This window comes from Megachile rotundata, chromosome 1 (genome assembly GCF_050947335.1).
Source record: "Megachile rotundata isolate GNS110a chromosome 1, iyMegRotu1, whole genome shotgun sequence".
In the NCBI taxonomy this organism is placed as follows: Eukaryota; Metazoa; Arthropoda; class Insecta; order Hymenoptera; family Megachilidae; genus Megachile; species Megachile rotundata.
Window position 1 is genome coordinate 17,032,286 of NC_134983.1, and position 18,453 is coordinate 17,050,738.

At 29.4% G+C, this 18,453-nt stretch overlaps 3 protein-coding genes across 9 annotated transcripts; 1 reads left to right on the forward strand and 2 right to left on the reverse strand.

The window, feature by feature from the left end:
- Positions 1-6,626: 6,626 nt before the first annotated feature.
- Positions 6,627-11,747, forward strand: Ocrl (Oculocerebrorenal syndrome of Lowe). Its single transcript, XM_076538532.1, has 19 exons — positions 6,627-7,069; positions 7,153-7,288; positions 7,375-7,555; positions 7,667-7,801; positions 7,879-7,994; positions 8,110-8,252; positions 8,320-8,493; positions 8,562-8,724; positions 8,807-8,985; positions 9,063-9,284; positions 9,816-9,951; positions 10,030-10,209; positions 10,272-10,368; positions 10,432-10,569; positions 10,742-10,839; positions 10,919-11,096; positions 11,172-11,299; positions 11,375-11,486; positions 11,554-11,747. The coding sequence occupies exons 2-19, from the start codon at positions 7,223-7,225 to the stop codon at positions 11,724-11,726; spliced, it is 2,619 nt and encodes an 872-aa protein (XP_076394647.1). The 5' UTR covers positions 6,627-7,069; positions 7,153-7,222; the 3' UTR covers positions 11,727-11,747.
- Positions 11,748-12,216: 469 nt separating this feature from the next.
- On the reverse strand, positions 12,217-15,234 carry Pen (karyopherin subunit alpha). 2 transcript variants are annotated; one of them, XM_003704902.3, is made up of 8 exons: positions 15,076-15,234; positions 14,692-14,771; positions 14,296-14,609; positions 13,963-14,218; positions 13,755-13,893; positions 13,334-13,692; positions 12,920-13,252; positions 12,217-12,820 (listed from the first exon to the last, which is right to left on the reverse strand). In XM_003704902.3, the coding sequence occupies exons 2-8, from the start codon at positions 14,752-14,754 to the stop codon at positions 12,728-12,730; spliced, it is 1,557 nt and encodes a 518-aa protein (XP_003704950.1). In that variant the 5' UTR covers positions 14,755-14,771; positions 15,076-15,234; the 3' UTR covers positions 12,217-12,727. The 2 variants fall into 2 exon arrangements, with proteins under 2 accessions (XP_003704950.1, XP_076394654.1); XM_076538539.1 differs by lacking the exon at positions 15,076-15,234 and adding an exon at positions 14,885-14,976.
- Positions 15,235-16,361: 1,127 nt separating this feature from the next.
- LOC100877103 (vesicle transport protein SFT2B) lies at positions 16,362-18,048 on the reverse strand. 6 transcript variants are annotated; one of them, XM_012289063.2, is made up of 6 exons: positions 17,929-18,048; positions 17,691-17,808; positions 17,574-17,591; positions 17,286-17,455; positions 16,844-16,958; positions 16,362-16,757 (listed from the first exon to the last, which is right to left on the reverse strand). In XM_012289063.2, exons 2-6 carry the CDS (start codon positions 17,757-17,759, stop codon positions 16,629-16,631), a joined length of 501 nt encoding a protein of 166 aa, XP_012144453.1. In that variant the 5' UTR covers positions 17,760-17,808; positions 17,929-18,048; the 3' UTR covers positions 16,362-16,628. The 6 variants fall into 6 exon arrangements, with proteins under 6 accessions (XP_012144453.1, XP_012144452.1, XP_076394677.1 ...); XM_012289062.2 differs by having other exon boundaries at positions 17,886-18,024; XM_076538562.1 differs by lacking the exon at positions 17,574-17,591 and having other exon boundaries at positions 17,929-18,039.
- Between the last annotated feature and the right edge of the window lie 405 nt (positions 18,049-18,453).

Genomic DNA, 18,453 nt, shown 5'->3' on the forward strand with positions numbered 1-18,453 from the left:
AGGGAGAAGCGAATGCAAGATTAGTAACATTAAAATGTTTGGACATGCACAGTTCATGCTAACATTCAAATGCATATTAACATCGTCGGAATAAAAGAGAAATAAAATTCGAGTCGACTCGATAAAAATACGTGTATAAAGTATACAGTATACTTAAGAAATATTCAATTACGTAATTAAAATAAAATCCTAAAACATCTGAAAGAAATTAAGACAAACTTGAATCACTAAAATAAGAACCTGAAACATTTGAACGAAATTAAGACAAACACGAATTATTAAGATAAAAACCTGAAACATCTGAATAAAATTAAGACAACTATGGATCGTTAAAATAAAAACCTGAAACATACAAAAATGATTACGAAAAATATGAAACAATAAATAACTTACTTGAAATTAAAACCTGAAACATAGCAAAGTAATTAAGAATATGTACCATTAAAAATTACTTACATAAAATGAAATCCTGAAACATACAAAAATGGAATTAAGACAAATATGAAATATTAAAAATTACTTACATAAAAATAAAACCTGAAACATACAAAAGCAATTAAAATAAAAATGAAATATTAAAAGTTACTTACACAAAATTAAAACCTGAAACATACAAAAATGTTTAAAACAAACATGAATCATTAAAAATTACTTACACAAAATTAAAACCTGAAACAGACAAAAGCAATTAAGACAAAAATGAAATATTAAAAATTACTTACGCAAAGTTAAAACCTGAAACAGACAAAAGCAATTAAGACACAATGAAACAATAAAAATTACTTACTTAAAAATTAAAACCTGAAACAGACAAAAATGATTAAGACAAATTAGAAATATTAAAAATTACTTACACAAAATTAAAACCTGAAACATACAAAAATGATTAAGACAAATGAGAAATATTAAAAATTACTTACATAAATTTAAAACCTGAAACAGACAAATGCAGTTAAAGATAGAAGATTGAAAGACAAGGAATGAAATCTATCTTTATTCGAAACACAACTTTGGAAAAATTGAGACCACCAAAAATATATTAGACGAAATAAAATGACGAAGAGTCTTGAAAACTTCGGAGCAAGAATTAAAATAGAGAAAAGACTTGGAAACTTCGAAACAAGAAATAAAATAGAAAAGGGACTTGAAACCTTTCCAGCAAGAAATAAAATAGAGAAGACTTGAAAACTTCCAAGCAAGGAACAAAACAGAATGAAGTCCTGAAATCTTCAAAATAAAAAACAAAATCATTTAGAATCTGAAAAAATCTTAAACTAAATAGGTCCTGCATCCTGTACTCACATTTTCACACACTCACGCATACTACAATACAAAAGCCCTAAATGTGCCTTTTGTTCTAAAATTGCACTCGTATAATGTAAAACTTTGTAAAGAAAAGTGTTAAAGAAGAAAGTTGGAAGAACTTTCTTTTAAGTTTCAAGCAATTGACATTAAAAATGATAGGCTATTACTACAATCTAATACGTAACAATCTAATTTGCAACAATCTAATATATAACAAGTTAAAAAATTGTAAAGACGAGTGCAAGTTAGAACAAAAGGCACTTACAATTTGCGCAAGCTTTTCGCCACATGTCGTGACGAAAAACCTGCGCCCGAGCCCACCCAACCTCCCACAGCTCGGAATTAAAAAACTAATGCATTGAACAGAACTTACCAAAAATTAAATTCTGAAACAGACAAAATTTTATTAAAGCAAATATAAATTATTTCATTACTTACATAAAATAAAAATCTGAAACAGACAAAATTCTATTAACACAGAAAATCGTGGGAGGAGGAGGAGGAAAATTTTTCTTTATTTCATACAAGAATTTCAAAAAACAAAACGCAATGAAAATTGCGGATTTGAGGAAGCAACATAACTTAGCAAAGGAGAAGCACTAAAACAGACAAAAATTTATTAATTCAGAAATTCGAGAAGAAAGAACAATGCAAGAACTTACCAAAAATTAAATTCTGAAACAGACAAAAGTTATTAAGACAAATATAAATTATTTTATTACTTACATAAAATAAAAATCTGAAACAGACAAAATTCTATTAACACAGAAAATCGTGGGAGGAGGAGGAGGAAAATTTTTCTTTATTTCATACAAGAATTTCAAAAAATACAAAACGCAATGAAAATTGCGGATTTGAGGAAACGACAGAACTTGGCAAAGGAGAAGCACTAAAACAGACAAAAATTTATTAAGACAGAAATTTGAGAAGAGAACATATTAGCTTACCAAAAAATAAAATCTGAAACATACAAAATTTTATTATCCAATAAAATTGTACGAGAAGAAGTGAAACAGCCCTATCGAAAAACAGAAAACACAATGACAATTACGAAATTAAGAGCAATCAACAATAAAACAATTTATTCAAAATCAATTCCTGAAACAGAGAAAAATAATTAGCACATAAAATTCGGGGAAATTAAAATCGCGAAGGCGTATACAAATCGCGAACGGATATAAAAATCTCGTATCTCAAAATTTAATCGCGAAGGGATACAAAAATCTCTAATTTCGAAATTTAATTGGGAGGGCATAAAAATCGCGAGTGGCTTTGCTCGTAAAAATTCGAGCAAAGCGATACATTTTGTATCGTTCAAAAAAATACCTGTAAAACACAAGAAAATATTAGCGAGCATAGTGACAAAATGACTGTCCATCCTAAGATGGACAGCCATTGATAGTTCCCCTCTTCTTTGGCAACTTTTGCCGGGGCTCTTCGGCATATAGCCTCTTCTCTCTTCGGCAAAGCCTCACAAAAATCACTCGCGAATTTTTACGGTAACTCGGACATTCTTAGTTTTCAATTACATAAATTCTCAATTTCGCTATCAATTTCCACAAACAGATAGCAGACAGTTTTATAGAAATAAAATTGCACAACTATCCATTTATTTCGATCGATAACAAAATCGAAATTTTATGTAATATATAATAAGTTAGTTTGGTAAGAAAAATAATTACTCAAAATAAAAATACGACCAGCGATTCTCAGAATGCGCTGTCCGTAAAAGAATGTCCGAGCAGAATATTTTATTTCACTGCACTTCACTTCACTTTATACTTCATTTTTGCAGTCGGATCTAGAATCCGACTGCGACTTACAAACTAAAAGGCCTGGCCTGAACGAACAATCGAGTTCAAGAGATATTAAATATATTCATATTTAATTTTTCTCTTCTCGATTTTTCGTGAACCCCCCAGATGCAAGCATCTCACGTGTGAGAGAGGAGGACAGAGAAACGTGAAAGCTTGCTCTGGCCCTACCTACTTAAAACTAACTCATTCACACCAGAAGTAAGCTACCTGCCTGCCTATCGCTATATTTAAAAAATTGCAAAGTCCATTCTCACAAAAACACACTCCACGGTTCTCACACATACCACCCGGGTGCAAAAAAGCCTAATCCTAGGGAGTACGTCCCGGGACGTCTCCGACACCCGAGTTCAATACTACATTCACACTCTAAGTTCATACCTTTTTGCTGAAATCGATCGACAATTGACAGTGAAATTAACATATTTCATTTTCATACTCTTTCGAATATACAATGTAATATGTACATGTAATAATTTTAACTACTCATACTAATTTCTAACTTATTCAATTTATATAATTTTCAAATGACTACTTGCATTTTGTATGCATTTTCAAATAGAATTTTGCAAAATTTAAACAATAAATCTATAGTTTAATCGACACAAAGTCCACGACCTAACCACACACACACGTGTAACCTGTGTCGATAATTCACTGTCAATTTGTCGATCGCCAAACATCTTAAAACTAAACCGTGTCCACCTGCCCTAACTCATGCGAGTAGCATCTAAGCACGCGCATGAATTTAGAGCATAAAAATGAACACGGCCAACAATATTTTCACCTACCAGTTTTCTTCATGTGTGCTGAAAATCCTGAGCTAAAAACGTGATTAGTAACATGCTAATAAAGTGTCTTCCAGCAAAAATTGACTCTAACTTTAAAAAATTTTCAAAATGGAAAATGGAAGATCACTTTGCAAAAATCTAAGTATACGATTGTTTCATTTTTAACAGATTTGTGATATCAAAGTAAATTTCTAAATGACTCAAACATTCGTAAATAACTTTGATATCGAAATCTGTTTCTCGCGATACTTTCTTGTACATTTATTTAAAAAATTTTCACGCGTACGTAAAAATTGAAAGTGACTCGATAACTTTATCAAAATGACTCGAAAGCTACTGTGAAATCGGAGGGTCATCCGACTTCTATGTACTAATTTTAATTTCAAATTGTAAAGAAGTTAAAACGCGATGTACAAGAAAACCCTATCCTGATCTAATAAATATAATAAACAGTTTGTACGAATTTTGCACGATCGTACAGTCGTGGTCACTATGCTCGCTCAAATAATAAAAATACAACCAGTTCCCGTGTCGCTTCGGACCATTCGTCCTACGACATGATGGGAACCGGAGGAACCGTAAAGCATGCGACTCACCGATCGCTGACTTGCATCACTGCGATCGTTTTACCGGCAAAGCATCTGACTGACTGGCTGCTTGGTTGATTGACTGCTTGGCTGCTTGGTTGATTGATTGATTGATTGATTGATTGGCTGCTTTCGTCAGATTTGGATTTGGCGATTTGTCCGTGAAGTTGGTATGACCTTCTGTAATCATAAAAGGAACACAACGATTAATTAACTGTTTTTAGCGATTTGCATTTTGATTAACATGCAGAAGTACAATAACTACATTACAGAATTCGGTTATAAATTTGCAAACGTTTATCAATAGTAACTCCGTGAAATATTGTAAAACATTTGAAAATGTATGTCAAAAGACTTGGGTAATTACTTTGGAGAGCAGTTAGAACGTTTGCAAAAATATACCGAAACACATAAGTAACTACACTTTAAACACCAGTAACAGATTGGCAAAATATTTAAATAAACACTACATAAATTACACTAAAGCACCAGTAACAGTATACTAATACACTTAAATAATCGTTCTATAAAGTACACAAAAGCACTAGTAACACCTTGCCAAAACACTTAAATAACAGTTGCATAAAGTACACTAATACCCACTAACGGTTTGTAAAAACACTTAAATAATCGATCCACAAAATACACCAAAACATTAAAAAATTAATAAAAAACTTAAATAACCGCACCATAAAACACACTAATATATTCGTATACACATGCACAATCACTTAAGGAAACACATAGACAAAGTCACTGACACTTGTAGAACCACACCATAAAATTTGTTAATACACCCCCACATTTAATAAAAAATATTTATTAAAGCACACTAAACATTAGTAGTAATACACTAGGTAAACTAATATATCCGTATATGCATGCAGGAAACACACTGGTAAAGTCACTGACACTTGTTGAATCATACCATCAAATTTATTAATACACCCCCATATTTATTAAAAAATATTTAATAAAGCACACTAAACACTTGTTATAGCACATTAGGTAACACAGGGACAAGCACAATATCGATTAAGTGAACCCTTGACTCGTACCGATAAGTGTTGACAGGTGCGATTCGACCTCCTCGATTTCCAAAATACGACTGAGAGCATTTGACCTCCCTCCAGTGTAAGAGTTATTGGTCGATGACAACAGCCAATTAGATATCATAATAGTCTACCAATAGATCGAATTCGATCTCTTCAAGTGTAAGAGTGATTGGTAGTGTAAACTAACCAATTAGACATCATGTTATCGACCAATAGCGTGCAACCATTCTGATTGGATGTTGTATAATTATTCTAATGTTAATTTTTTTATAATTTTGTATTTTTTGATTGTTTATTAACAAATTTAATGTTGTAATTATTTAAATTTATTATTTTTTTTTAACTTACTCTTGCAGATATGTTACAAAATGATTGTTAATTATCGAAGAAACTCGGTATAATGTGCGAACTATTTTTAACGCATAATAGTTTTATATTTTATTTGCGCGCGGTTTTTTAAAAAATGACGTCATCAACGAAAACGGAACTTGGCGCCATCTCTCCGGCGAACAGGGTGAACTACACGTTTTTGAAACTGTAGTTTTATTAGTTTACCACACTGCCACTGGACGGCGCCACGTGTATCATGCGCCGATAAAGAACACATTTTTCGATTTTACTTGCACTTGTTACTACTAGATGATGCTTTATACAATTTCCAAATAGCAGGCGCGTAAATATAAATTTTAAAGTAGGTGCACGTATAATACTTCCAAATGGTTTTGAAGTTCTTAAATTAGTTACTTTACAATGAAATATTGTCTTTTACAACTGTTTTAAATATTACATGTGCATGATACTTTTATTATAAATGCAAATTTCAGCGTAATGTTCAATTATAAAGATTGTTATTCACATTCATATCTTTCTGAAATGTAAAGTGCGCAATAAAACAGTTCGCTCTTAAAAATGAGGGTGTGCATGCAAAAATCTATTATTCATTGATTTCAGAAGTCTCTTTGGTAAAGTAGGCATAATGCATACCAATGTACGAATGTCATTGCGGATGGTAGGGACTTGTTCCTCTTGACTGCCATTTTCCCCAGGGATGCTAGATTTGCAGTGTATGTGTACCTATCCATGTGTAAAAAATGTACTATAGATAATAGTTGTCTAACTTCTTTGACACACACGAATAAAATAAATTTAATCATGCCTAGCATCAAGCACTATAATCTGTCATTTTTATTCTTTTAGTGATAAATTATATCATTTAACATAAGTTAATTGATAAAAATATTAGGAAATGTTTGAATAAAATTCGCAATGAAAGAGTCAACGATGACAAATGCAACGATAGCTTATTTGTAGTATTGATAAAGTAAAGTAATATTTTATAGAAGTGAAATAACGCATTTAATAAAGGAAACTTATAAATTTGAGCAGTATTACTGTTATAAAATTTCCATTATACTGTGTGTTTAAGTTATTCTACTTTTTTATTATTACTATAAACAAGCAAGTACATCTTTTATTATTATCCACATTGAAATTAATTATAAACAAGTGTTATAGCAGTGAGTATTATAACATCCTGTGAAACAGTATGATCATGACATAATTGAGCATATAAAATAATATGTTCATTGATATTTTATAGTTTACATATTGGTTAGATGACATAAAGATCTCATATAAAATATACTGAAGAATATATTTTACTAATAATCATGTCATCGCCAGAGCAATCAATGATTGTGCAATCAAAATTTGTCTCTGGAGAGACTGTAATAATTGTATCCTTTTATTTCAAACCAACCTTATTTGTTTGTCTTTAGTAGTATTATGTGTGGCGCTTATAAATCCTTAACTACATATAAAGGCAATTGAAGCATCATTGATACAGGGTTGGGATAAAGCTGCAAGAATAGTAGCACTTCTTAATAAAGGAACAACTCATGCATTGGTCATTTTAATTACTTCTAGAACACCTCCACAAGTTTATAGTGATCTTACAATAGAAAGAATATTACCTATTGATCAAGATTTTAAATGTAATATAAGTACGTAAGAAGGTTAATTCTATGTGTAAAAGCTGGATAAATAATTGTAGATAGTTATGACCTAAATTAAAATTAATATTATGTCAATAATGTTTATGTCATTTATTGAAGATACTGATGAAAAGCAACAGGAAACTCTTGATGTTTATCTTAATGTTACATCCAGGAAATTACACTTTGTATTTGAAATGAGACCAGGAGTAGAAACAAGTTCTTTAGTGTCCGAAATATTTAGGGCTATAGAAGGTAAATATAAATTATTATTTTATAGTTTCACTTTGCATTAAAAGTTCATATTTTTAAAAAATTTTTAATAATTTCAGTATATCAAAAAACAAAAAATTCAGCATCAGAATTTCTGTGGATTCAGAAATTAACAGGAAGTGCACGTAATTTAAATCCCAATAATAATGAAGATATACAAGACAACACTGATCCTGTTAGTACATATTGTATATTAATTATGTGTGTATGCATGCTTGATTGTTCATATATGTGTATATGTATTTAAAACTGATAATAATAGAAGCTTCTGTTTGGAATTAATTTTATAGCTAGTAGATTTGGAGAGTCCAGTTTTAGTTGTCACAAGACGTAGTATTGCATCTGGTAAGTCTCCTGTGGCTGCTAGGGAATCAGCAGTACGGTATCAGATGGCATGTAAAGAAGATGATTATACATACAGCAAAACATTCCGGTTTGTTCTTTTTTATTTTGGAAACATTGCATTACGAAAAATCTTATACATAACAGTTTCATTATAGTATATTTACTGGTACATGGAACGTAAATGGCCAACCACCAAATAATATTACATTACATGACTGGTTAAGTTATGATAAATCACCACCAGATATATATGCAATTGGATTTCAAGAATTAGATTTAACTAAAGAAGCTTTTCTTTTCAATGATACTCCAAGAGAAGAAGAGTGGAGGTATTTAATTTACATTTTAAATTATTATTAAGAAACATTTAATACTTCCATTATTGTTATATTTATAGACAAGTAGTAGCAAAATCTCTTCATCCAGATGGTGTATATGAACAAGTTGCCATAATAAGATTAGTAGGCATGATGTTGATTATATATGCATTACATAGTCACATGCCACATATAAAAGATGTATCAGTTGATACAGTAGGCACTGGTATTATGGGTAAAATGGTAACATTTTTAATTTTTAAATAATAAAAGAACCAAATAACTAATGTAACAATTATATTAATAAAGTATTTAATCTTAACAGGGTAACAAAGGTGGAGTAGCAGTAAGTTGTACCATTCACAATACGTCTATTTGCTTTGTTAATGCTCATTTAGCAGCACATTGTGAGGAATATGAAAGGAGAAATCAAGATTATGGAGATATATGTACACGTTTGTCATTCTCAAAATATGTTCCACCTAAAAATTTTAAAGATCATGAGTAAGTAAATTAACAAAACATTTTGTCGAAATATATTTCTGCAGAAATGTTTTTGAGAAACAACATTTTAAATATAGCCAGATCTATTGGTTAGGAGATTTGAATTATCGAATAACAGAAATGGACGCTGCGGCAGCTAAAGAATACATAGATGTTGGAAATTATGCACCTGTCTTAGCTCTAGATCAACTTGGTCAACAACGACGATTAGGTCGTGTTTTTCAAGGATTTCAAGAAGCGGAAATAACATTTAAACCAACGTATAAATATGATCCAGGAACTGATAATTGGGATTCAAGGTCAGTAATATTGATAAATTATTAATATAATTTGTTACGCGGGAAAGAGTACGATTCACGTTTTAAAAAAAAAACTTTATTTTATTTCTTAAACACTACACGATTATTACAATAGAATGTTCTCGCAATATGACTCGTTGAAACCTGAGCTCCGAATATCTGTGTCTATAATGATGTGTCGATTGAATGTGTCTATAATATTGTCTCGTCTGAATGTGTGTCCTCACACGGTGGATCTGCTCCGTCTTTTATACCTTCCTTATAACCTACTGCGTTACGCTTTTAACTTATCTTGTTTATAACTCTTGGATCGTGCCTTATATTGTTTATATCATTAATTCTTGGACCATGCCTTATCTTGTTTATATCATTAATTCTTGGACCATGCCTTATCTTGTTTATATCATTTGACCGGTGAGAAGTGGTCTAATGGTCTAAGAAGTTCAAGTGGTCTAATGCAATAAACTTCATAGAAACGCTTAAGGAATATTTATATACATTCTACCGTATCTAAATATATATTAATTGCAGTGAGAAGGGTAGAGCACCAGCATGGTGTGATCGTATTTTATGGAAAGGAGAAGCAATCACATCAATTGATTACAGAAGTCATCCTGAATTAAAAATTTCTGATCATAAACCAGTTAGTGCAATTTTCGATTCTCAGGTAGATAAAAACATAATAATTCGGTTATTTATTAACCGCGCATTATTCAATTTCATGTTTTATAATAACTGTTTATAGATTAGAATTATTGACATAGCAAAATATCGCAAAATTCACGAAGAAGTGATGAAAAGGCTTGATAAATTAGAAAATGAATTTTTACCGCAAGTAATGGTGGATACAACAGAGATCATATTTGATACCTTAAAGTTTCTAGAACCTAGTAGCAAAGAACTTATTATCGCTAACACCGGACAGGTAAATCAATTTTTAATGAACGTATTTATACATTTTGTATATAATAATTACATTATTTAAAGGTACCAGTTCAATTTGAATTTATAAAGAAATTAGGCGATACTACTTATTGTAAAGACTGGCTCGATATAGAACCCTATAAAGGTTTCATAAAACCAGGTAATTTTCTTTCTTTAAGAAATGTAAATTAACTTTACCATAATTCTGCTTACTATATTTCAGGAGAAAAATGTGACACTAGATTCGAAATATATGTTGACAAAAGATCGGCATGCAAATTGAATTCTGGAGAAGATAAATTATACGATATTTTAATTTTACATCTTGAAGGAGGAAAGGATATATTTATAACTGTCACAGGTAAGAACATCATATGTTCATATATAATGGATTCCTAAACATAGGACTTTACTGGTGTAGCAATCAAAATTTGAAAGTCCATATAAAAAGAAACCACGCAATAAAATTTCAGTGTACTGCATTCGCAAAATAAAATAAAAATAAAACAAATTACATGAATCTGCTTTTCCAGGTACTTACGAAAGAAGTTGTTTCGGATCTTCCATGGAAGCTTTAGTTCATATTCCAGTACCAATCAGAGAAATTCCTGTTGGTAGATTAATGGAACTCGTTAGTATATCACTGAAATACAAATAAACACTAAAATATTACAATAAAAGTATCAGTATTTAATCTCGTTGCACCACAGGAAAATAATAAAAATCTTTCCCAAGAACCTTACCCTGTTCCAAAAGAAGTATGGTTCTTAGTAGATAGACTATATCGTCATGGCATAAAAACGGCAGGCCTTTTTGAAACACCAGGACTACACAGTGAAATTATAGCCATAAGGGATTGGTTAGACAATTGGAGCCAAGATCCAATGCGTATCCTACTATAAATATAAAATTTACAAATCAAAAGTGTCATACAATAACAATGATTCCTTATCTTTTGTATAGCTGGTAGCGTACACTCTGTTGCAGAAGCATTGCTTTTACTTTTAGAATCAACAGCTGAACCTTTAATTCCATATAATTTACATAATGTGTGTTTGAATACAGTGACTAATTATTCACAATGCAAACAAGTACGTAGATTAACTACATTTTATGCAAATAATAATATACATATATACGGATTCTTTCTTTTAATTTGTCTACAGATTGTAATGCAGCTTCCAGAAATAAGGAGAACAGTTTTTGTTTATATATGTTACTTTTTACAAGAATTATTAAATCATACTCAAGACAACGAATTAGATGCCAAAACTCTTGGTAAGTGTTTACTTATTTAATTACTCAATACGACGAATAACAAATTTATATATAATTTATTTTGTAGCGACACTATTTGGATCAGTATTTTTAAGAGATCCACCAAGAAGTAGAGGTGACCGAGATCAAAGAAGAATGATTCGTACTCAAATTGTTCAAGCAACAATTGATAGGAAGAAAGCTGCATTCGTTTATCACTTTTTAGTTAATGATCAAAGCGATTTTATTTTAGGTCGATAGTAAAACGTACCTAATGTAAACTTTAAAAGAAGCAGAATGAATATTTCATTTGTTCTATTTAGCTGAAATAATAATACAATTAATATCATGCTAAAAAAATATTTTGCGATATTTAGTATTTCTATGATAGTACTTAACTACGTAAACAAAATTTTGATAACGGCAGAATGCACGTATATAAAATAACTTGCCAATTTAAAAAAATGTGCTAGCTAAACACTGCGTGCTATTCCGAAATACTCGTAACTAGATGTTAAGTAAAAGAAAAAACCAAGCTACAATTTCATCTAGTCTCTCTATAGCCTGAAAAGGCTAAATATGTATTATGTAAATTTATTCACGAAAGAAATTATTCTTTAACTAAGTTAATTTTATATTACTTTAAAATTATTATTACTGTTTAGAATTACAATGATTTTAATATATAAATAATAATTTGAACATTTACTCAGGTTCAATATGTATGACTGTAATGTATTGGAAACACGTGTTAACTTTTGTATCAAAATTTTATTAAAAAATACATATAAAATGTGATAAATAACGTAGTTCGTAATATTTTATTTCCAGACAAAAGATGTAACAATCTATGAAAGCATATAGATAATGGTGAAGTCTTAAATGCAATTGAATTTAAAAAGGAACGGTTTTTGTAAATGTCATAACTTTGTACTAAATACAAAATGGTAAACATAAAACATTAATTGAAAAATTATGAAGCACGTCATTGAACTCGTATGCGAACAGTAATGTGATTTGTAAATAAATGACAATTCCGAACTTTTTTATGCAGAAAAAAATTAATAGATCAATTACTATTATTACAAAATACATAAAACATCAGAAAAAAATTAACAGATCAATTACTATTATCACAAAATATATAAAACATCAGAAAAAAATGATTAAAAGGCAACAAAATTTGTATTTACTATTTATCTTAGATGGCAAAAAACTTTAAATCTATTTTATACGAATGACGTATAAGTGATTACAAAATTTTAAAAGTTGAAATTTTTCTGTGCCTCTTCGGCTGTTTTAAATTCTAATTGTCCATCAGTTGCTGTGGGTGGTAATACTGCCTCTTCAACGTCCTGTAGATAAATTTTATGAATTACATATAATAAATGATAAGTAAATCACAAATATTAATCATAGAAGCTTAAACATAGAAACTTCAGAAATTTACTTACCCCATCAGAGAAAAATGTATCTATCATTGCAATAGCTTTTTGGTACACCTGCTCTACCTCATGATGCTGAAGATCCTCTAATTTGTCTATACCTCCAACTTCTTCTATCATAAGAGCAACACGTTCAACTTCTCCCATTTTTTCTGCCGCATTTAAAATATTAGTTAAACCATCCAAAACAACAAGCACCGTTTTCCATTCTTTAGCTTCTAACAATTTGCAAAATGGTGCTAACACTCCTAACTGTACTAGTTGAGCTAACTGCTGAACCGATCCGCCTGACGTTAAATTCGTTACAGCCCATGCTGCTTCTTTTTGGGATTTAAAATCTCCCTACATAAAATAATCCGTATTAATAATGATTAGCATAAATTATACTATTAATAATCATAATAAATACTATAATTGACTCACACACTGCAAAACGTGTATTAAAGGTGGTAATAGACCAGCATTTATAACATGTTGAATTTGTTCCATGTTACCAGCAGTAATATTACTAATAGTCCATGCTGCCTCTTTGACAATATTAATGCGATGATGCTGCAATAGCAATCCTAAATGTTGTAAACCACCTGCTGCAATTATTGCATCTGTTTGTGAATCATTGCCTGTAACTATATTTCCAACTGCACGAAGTGCTGGTGTTAACACTGTTACTTCAGGTAAAGCAAGCAATTCTACAAGTTTTGGAATAATTCCAGAATCAACAACAGCTTGTATTTTATCATTGGAACCATCAGTGAGGTATGAAAGAGCCCAACAAGCATCAGCTGTAATGATATATCATATTGTTAGAAAATGTATTAATAAGCAATATACAAAATCAACTTACCCAAGATATCTTTATCAGTATTACTAAGTAAACGGTTTAATACTGGAAGAGCAGTTCGTACAATTTCAAATGGAGGTGGTGGATTTTTATTACGACACAGATTTGATAGTGTCCATACAATATTACGAGTGAAGGTTACCTATATTAATAATAATTATTATTAATAGCCTTGTACTTATATAAAAAGAAATATACATATTATACATACAGAAGTATCAGGTTTAATTAATTCCAATAAAAGTGGCATAGTATCATGACCAAGAACAAGATCACGAGCCATTGGTCCATCACCAGCAATATTTCCAAGTGCCCACACTGCTTGTTCAGCAACATTGGGTGATGCAGATTTGAGTAATGCAACTAGTTTTGGTATAGCACCATGTTTAACAACAAATTGAGTTTGCTCTGTTGTACCAGATGCTACATTAGTTAGTGCCCATGCTGCTTCAAATTGCAATGCAGGACTGAAAGCATTTGAATTAAGTAACAAATAATTCATAAACTTAGTAAAATTAGAATGAATATACTATAATATATATACTTGTGGTTATAATCCAAAAATTCAACACATCGTGGAACAATTCCTTGTTTTATCATATTGTCTATGGGAGGATTCTTTTCCCGACTCAACATTTTTCTGCATGCTTGAGTTGCTTGAAGTTGAATTGTTTCATCTGAAGATTTCATATCATTAACAATGTCATTTATGGATGTAGAAAGTCGGGAATGACTATTTTCATCTGTGGAAGTTTGTTGTTCTTTGCCAATGCTTAAATTTCGTCGTTTAAACAATTGTTCATCTTTTCTAGCTTTACGCAATTCCACTGATGCTTCATTTCTTCTTCTTCTTGCTTCCTACAACAATGAGTTATATGTTTTACTAAAAGTGTAATATTTAATAAAAATTTGAACTTTATGCAGTTTGCAATTAACTTACATCGTGTTTGTAATTAAATTTAAAAGAAGATTTTCGGGCACAATCATCTTTTGGTGCGGGCATTTTCCAAATGGAAATCTCTGAAATTTATAAGCAATATTAATACTTAACATACATATTTACACGAATTACACGAAATTAATTTATAACATTTGTAAATATATATTTATAAAAATTTATTTCATGATTATACAATTTATAATCAACAAGTTGAATATAAATCAACAGATTTATAGGTTACTGTTCATATTTAAATGAGACGTTATTTCAAATCTGAGTTTCCTAACGGTTATTTACATGCTTCTTAAGTACTTTCTTTGTTACATGAACACTTTTTACAACACAATTTAAAATAATGAAATTTGTTCAAAATACATTATTTACCGTAAATATGACAATAAATATTAAAAGAAAACGTTGAGAATTTAAATTATTAGGCACTTTAGAATGATCACGACCTGCGCGTCAATACGCAATTGAGTCAGCTACGCGCGAGAGACGAAAAATAAACTATTGTCTATCTTCGTCCAATTATAACTTCCATTTTTGTGTGACGAAATAAGATACTGCATTACGATTGGTGGTTAAAATTACGACAATATATGATCAGTTGTTTAATAATTAACGTTCAAATTTTAAATTAAACTGTATCTCAAATATAATTTTGATCATTTATAATTTTGCTACACTTTCGTACTCAAGAAATAGTGCCCATGTGTTTGTATATTTTCTTCAAAAGCTGAAAAAACTGTTATTCTTATACAAGCATTTTATTATTTTTTAATTTTACTTTTCTATTATTTCATGATTTTAGTATTGTACAATAATTCTACTATTTTATTATTCTGAACAATTTTACTTCTAACAAGGGGAACATATCAACAAAGGAAGCTTGCAATTATCTCCTTTAATTCCGGAAATATTTTCAAAAATATGATTTCAGCCCTTATATTTGAGGGCTACTATCATCCCTTCAATGTGAACGATGGCCGATATAAAAAAATACGTGTCAAATATTTCCTTGAGAACTATCTTTCACATAAGTTTCATTGAAATCGGTGTGTCCCGGTTCGATATGTTCCCTTATAAGAATTTAAAATAAGTTCAGTTGACATTTAACCGTAATTTTACTCTGTGTATATATTCGCTTATGCCATAATATAAGAAATGTCCTACAAAAATAAATTACAGCAACCTAATAATCAATGTTTGCCACCAAATAAAAACCATCGTAACGGATGTTTATTTCAACTTGATACCATTGTGTAGGGTCAAAATGATACATGAACATGTATGTGTATGTCGCATATATGTATGTTCTATGACTGTACATCATATATCCTTTCGTAACGTTATTTACTTGTTTCTACAAAAATGCTATATAAAAAATTGAAATTTCTATAAAAGAATGTATAATCATTCAACATTAATAAAATGTAACTTATGCTTAAGGAACATACAGTGATCACCACTGTATTATTAACATTTTTTATATTATTGAAAACTTCATATTATTAAAGAATATATACATATAAAATAGTTTACAATAAATGTTAATAGAAAAAGATAATTTATATTACACAGCATAAATAACTTATCATCTATTTAATGTACAAAATTATTAATACTGTACAAAGATTACATAACAGGTATTGTAAAAAAAAACAGTGTTATTAGAATGTTATATATTTTATATGAATTACTTAGATTCATTCACTTTTAATATTATAAAATATTACAATTTTAAGCGTATATTTAAAAACGTTTTCATTGTATTTTTAATGAGATACAGATGTATCATAGTAGAATTTTTCTGAAGTAAATAAATGTTATTTCTTCTTCATATTTGCATATAGCTGGTACAATGTAAAACAACATATAACTTGTAACATATTCACTAAGTGGAATATTTTACTGTATCATGTTTGTGAATGGTTTCACGAAATACATGATTCCACAGTTTTTTTAACAGCATCACGCGCATATGGTATATAAGATAAAGAATACCATGTCATTGCCACCGATTGAATAATTATAAACAATAATGCCAAGCCTGGATTTTTGAGCTAAAAATAACATTTTACATATTAAATAAAATATATTTTGCTGTTATAATATATAAATATAATACAATTTATTTTTCTATACTTACATAAGCTGCAAATAGTGTCATTCCAATTGCAACAAATACTAAAATAGTTGCCACAATTCTTGTTGCAGCAAACATTTTCTTTAATTGACTACAAGGACCCATTAAGAAACATGTGCTAAAAATAACATAAAAAATATCTGCCTTAAAAAAATTTATATGTAATTCTCCAGATTTCAATTACTTTTCAGTGGATTTAATTTCCAAATAAGAATCAATGAAACCAACAATATTTCATATCTATAACTTATGAACTTTAATAAAGTTTACATTACTATATTGCAAAGGCTACTACTACAAAATCTTATAACAAATAACTCCAGGCACTATCTACCTCTCCTTTACCTCTACTTTATTTTTTGGGCAATAAGAAAGAGATTAAGCTAAGTTAATCAAATTCAAAAGAAGAAATTAAATTATTACAAAGTTAAGCATATTTTTCTACCTTGCTAGTGAGATGATATTTCCTAATGTATAAAACACAGCAAATAGTGTAAGTCCCTTGTGTAAAAATAAAGCAAAAGATCCAAGGAAAGAGCATAAAATGCCAACAATAAAACAAATAGCAAAACCTTTTATTCGAGTCGACCAACTCAATGTATTTTGGTCCATAACCTAAAAACAAAAGTATCATGTAATATATGTTAAATTAAAGTAAATATATTTTCATTGTTAATAAATAATGTTGGTGAAAAATAAATAAATTTTATATTTTTTTAATTTATATGCTTACCACAAAATCCACATCAGTCTTCCATTAATAATTGTGAGCATTTAAAATAACAATTTTATAGAAGTAAAATGAAATACAAAATATATTGTGGAAATTAATATAATTCAAATGAATTACCTGTCTAATAATACCGCTTTCTTCGTCGCATTGTTCATTGCCACTTAAAGCTCTTCTTAATTTATCCATTTTCGCTTTATGTCAGTAACTACTATTCTACAAAAAATAATATTCTTATCTGCAATACAAATATAAATTAATATCCTCCCATGTTATAAGTGGTCCATTTCTTGTAAATATGACTCATTTCAGTACTCAATATCAATAGGGTAACAATTATACGAAAAATAATATTAACACTTTATATATTAGAAGATTAACAATCAATGAACGTATATCTAGTAAAACAATGTAAACTTTCTTGTGATCAAACAAACACTGTAATTTACTATATAAAACATCTGTTTCTCTTTATGCTTCATACTTCAATACACTTTACATATCTATATATATATGCTTCAATACGTGAAGATGTGCATGATTCACAAAAGGATATTCAGTGATGCAACATAAAAAAATTGTTGAGTGATATTTATAAAACTAAAATGTTTCAATTACAAAGGTATTTGATAGGTCATAATGATAAACTACATAAATAAATATATTATTTACATATATATCAAACATAATGAATAAAGCTGTATGATATAGTAAATTAAATTCTTAATGCTTGCATGATAAAGTGTAGAATTCAAAAATAGTTTCATCAAATAACTTTAAATTTTTTTTAGACTTATACGAGGAAAGACAATGTTTATTTTTATGTAACTATTTTGTTTATTTACAATTATATTACAGTAGTCATTTTAAAATTATATATAAT

What these genes read in the sequence shown, in the direction of transcription:
- Ocrl (XM_076538532.1), top strand. Translation starts at nt 7,223, where the DNA reads ATGTCATCGCCAGAGCAATCAATGATTGTGCAATCAAAATTTGTCTCT. An exon ending in CTGGAGAGACTGTAATAATT is followed by an intron (nt 7,289 to 7,374) that starts GTATCCTTTTAT and finishes CTACATATAAAG; the next exon opens with GCAATTGAAGCATCATTGAT. An exon ending in TAAAGGTTTCATAAAACCAG is followed by an intron (nt 10,369 to 10,431) that starts GTAATTTTCTTT and finishes ACTATATTTCAG; the next exon opens with GAGAAAAATGTGACACTAGA.
- Pen (XM_003704902.3), bottom strand. Translation starts at nt 14,754, where the DNA reads ATGCCCGCACCAAAAGATGATTGTGCCCGAAAATCTTCTTTTAAATTT. An exon ending in AATTTAATTACAAACACGAT is followed by an intron (nt 14,610 to 14,691) that starts GTAAGTTAATTG and finishes TCATTGTTGTAG; the next exon opens with GAAGCAAGAAGAAGAAGAAA. An exon ending in TAATACACGTTTTGCAGTGT is followed by an intron (nt 13,253 to 13,333) that starts GTGAGTCAATTA and finishes TATTTTATGTAG; the next exon opens with GGAGATTTTAAATCCCAAAA.
- LOC100877103 (XM_012289063.2), bottom strand. Translation starts at nt 17,759, where the DNA reads ATGGATAAATTAAGAAGAGCTTTAAGTGGCAATGAACAATGCGACGAA. An exon ending in AATATCATCTCACTAGCAAG is followed by an intron (nt 16,959 to 17,285) that starts GTAGAAAAATAT and finishes TGTTATTTTTAG; the next exon opens with CACATGTTTCTTAATGGGTC. An exon ending in TGACACTATTTGCAGCTTAT is followed by an intron (nt 16,758 to 16,843) that starts GTAAGTATAGAA and finishes TGTTATTTTTAG; the next exon opens with CTCAAAAATCCAGGCTTGGC.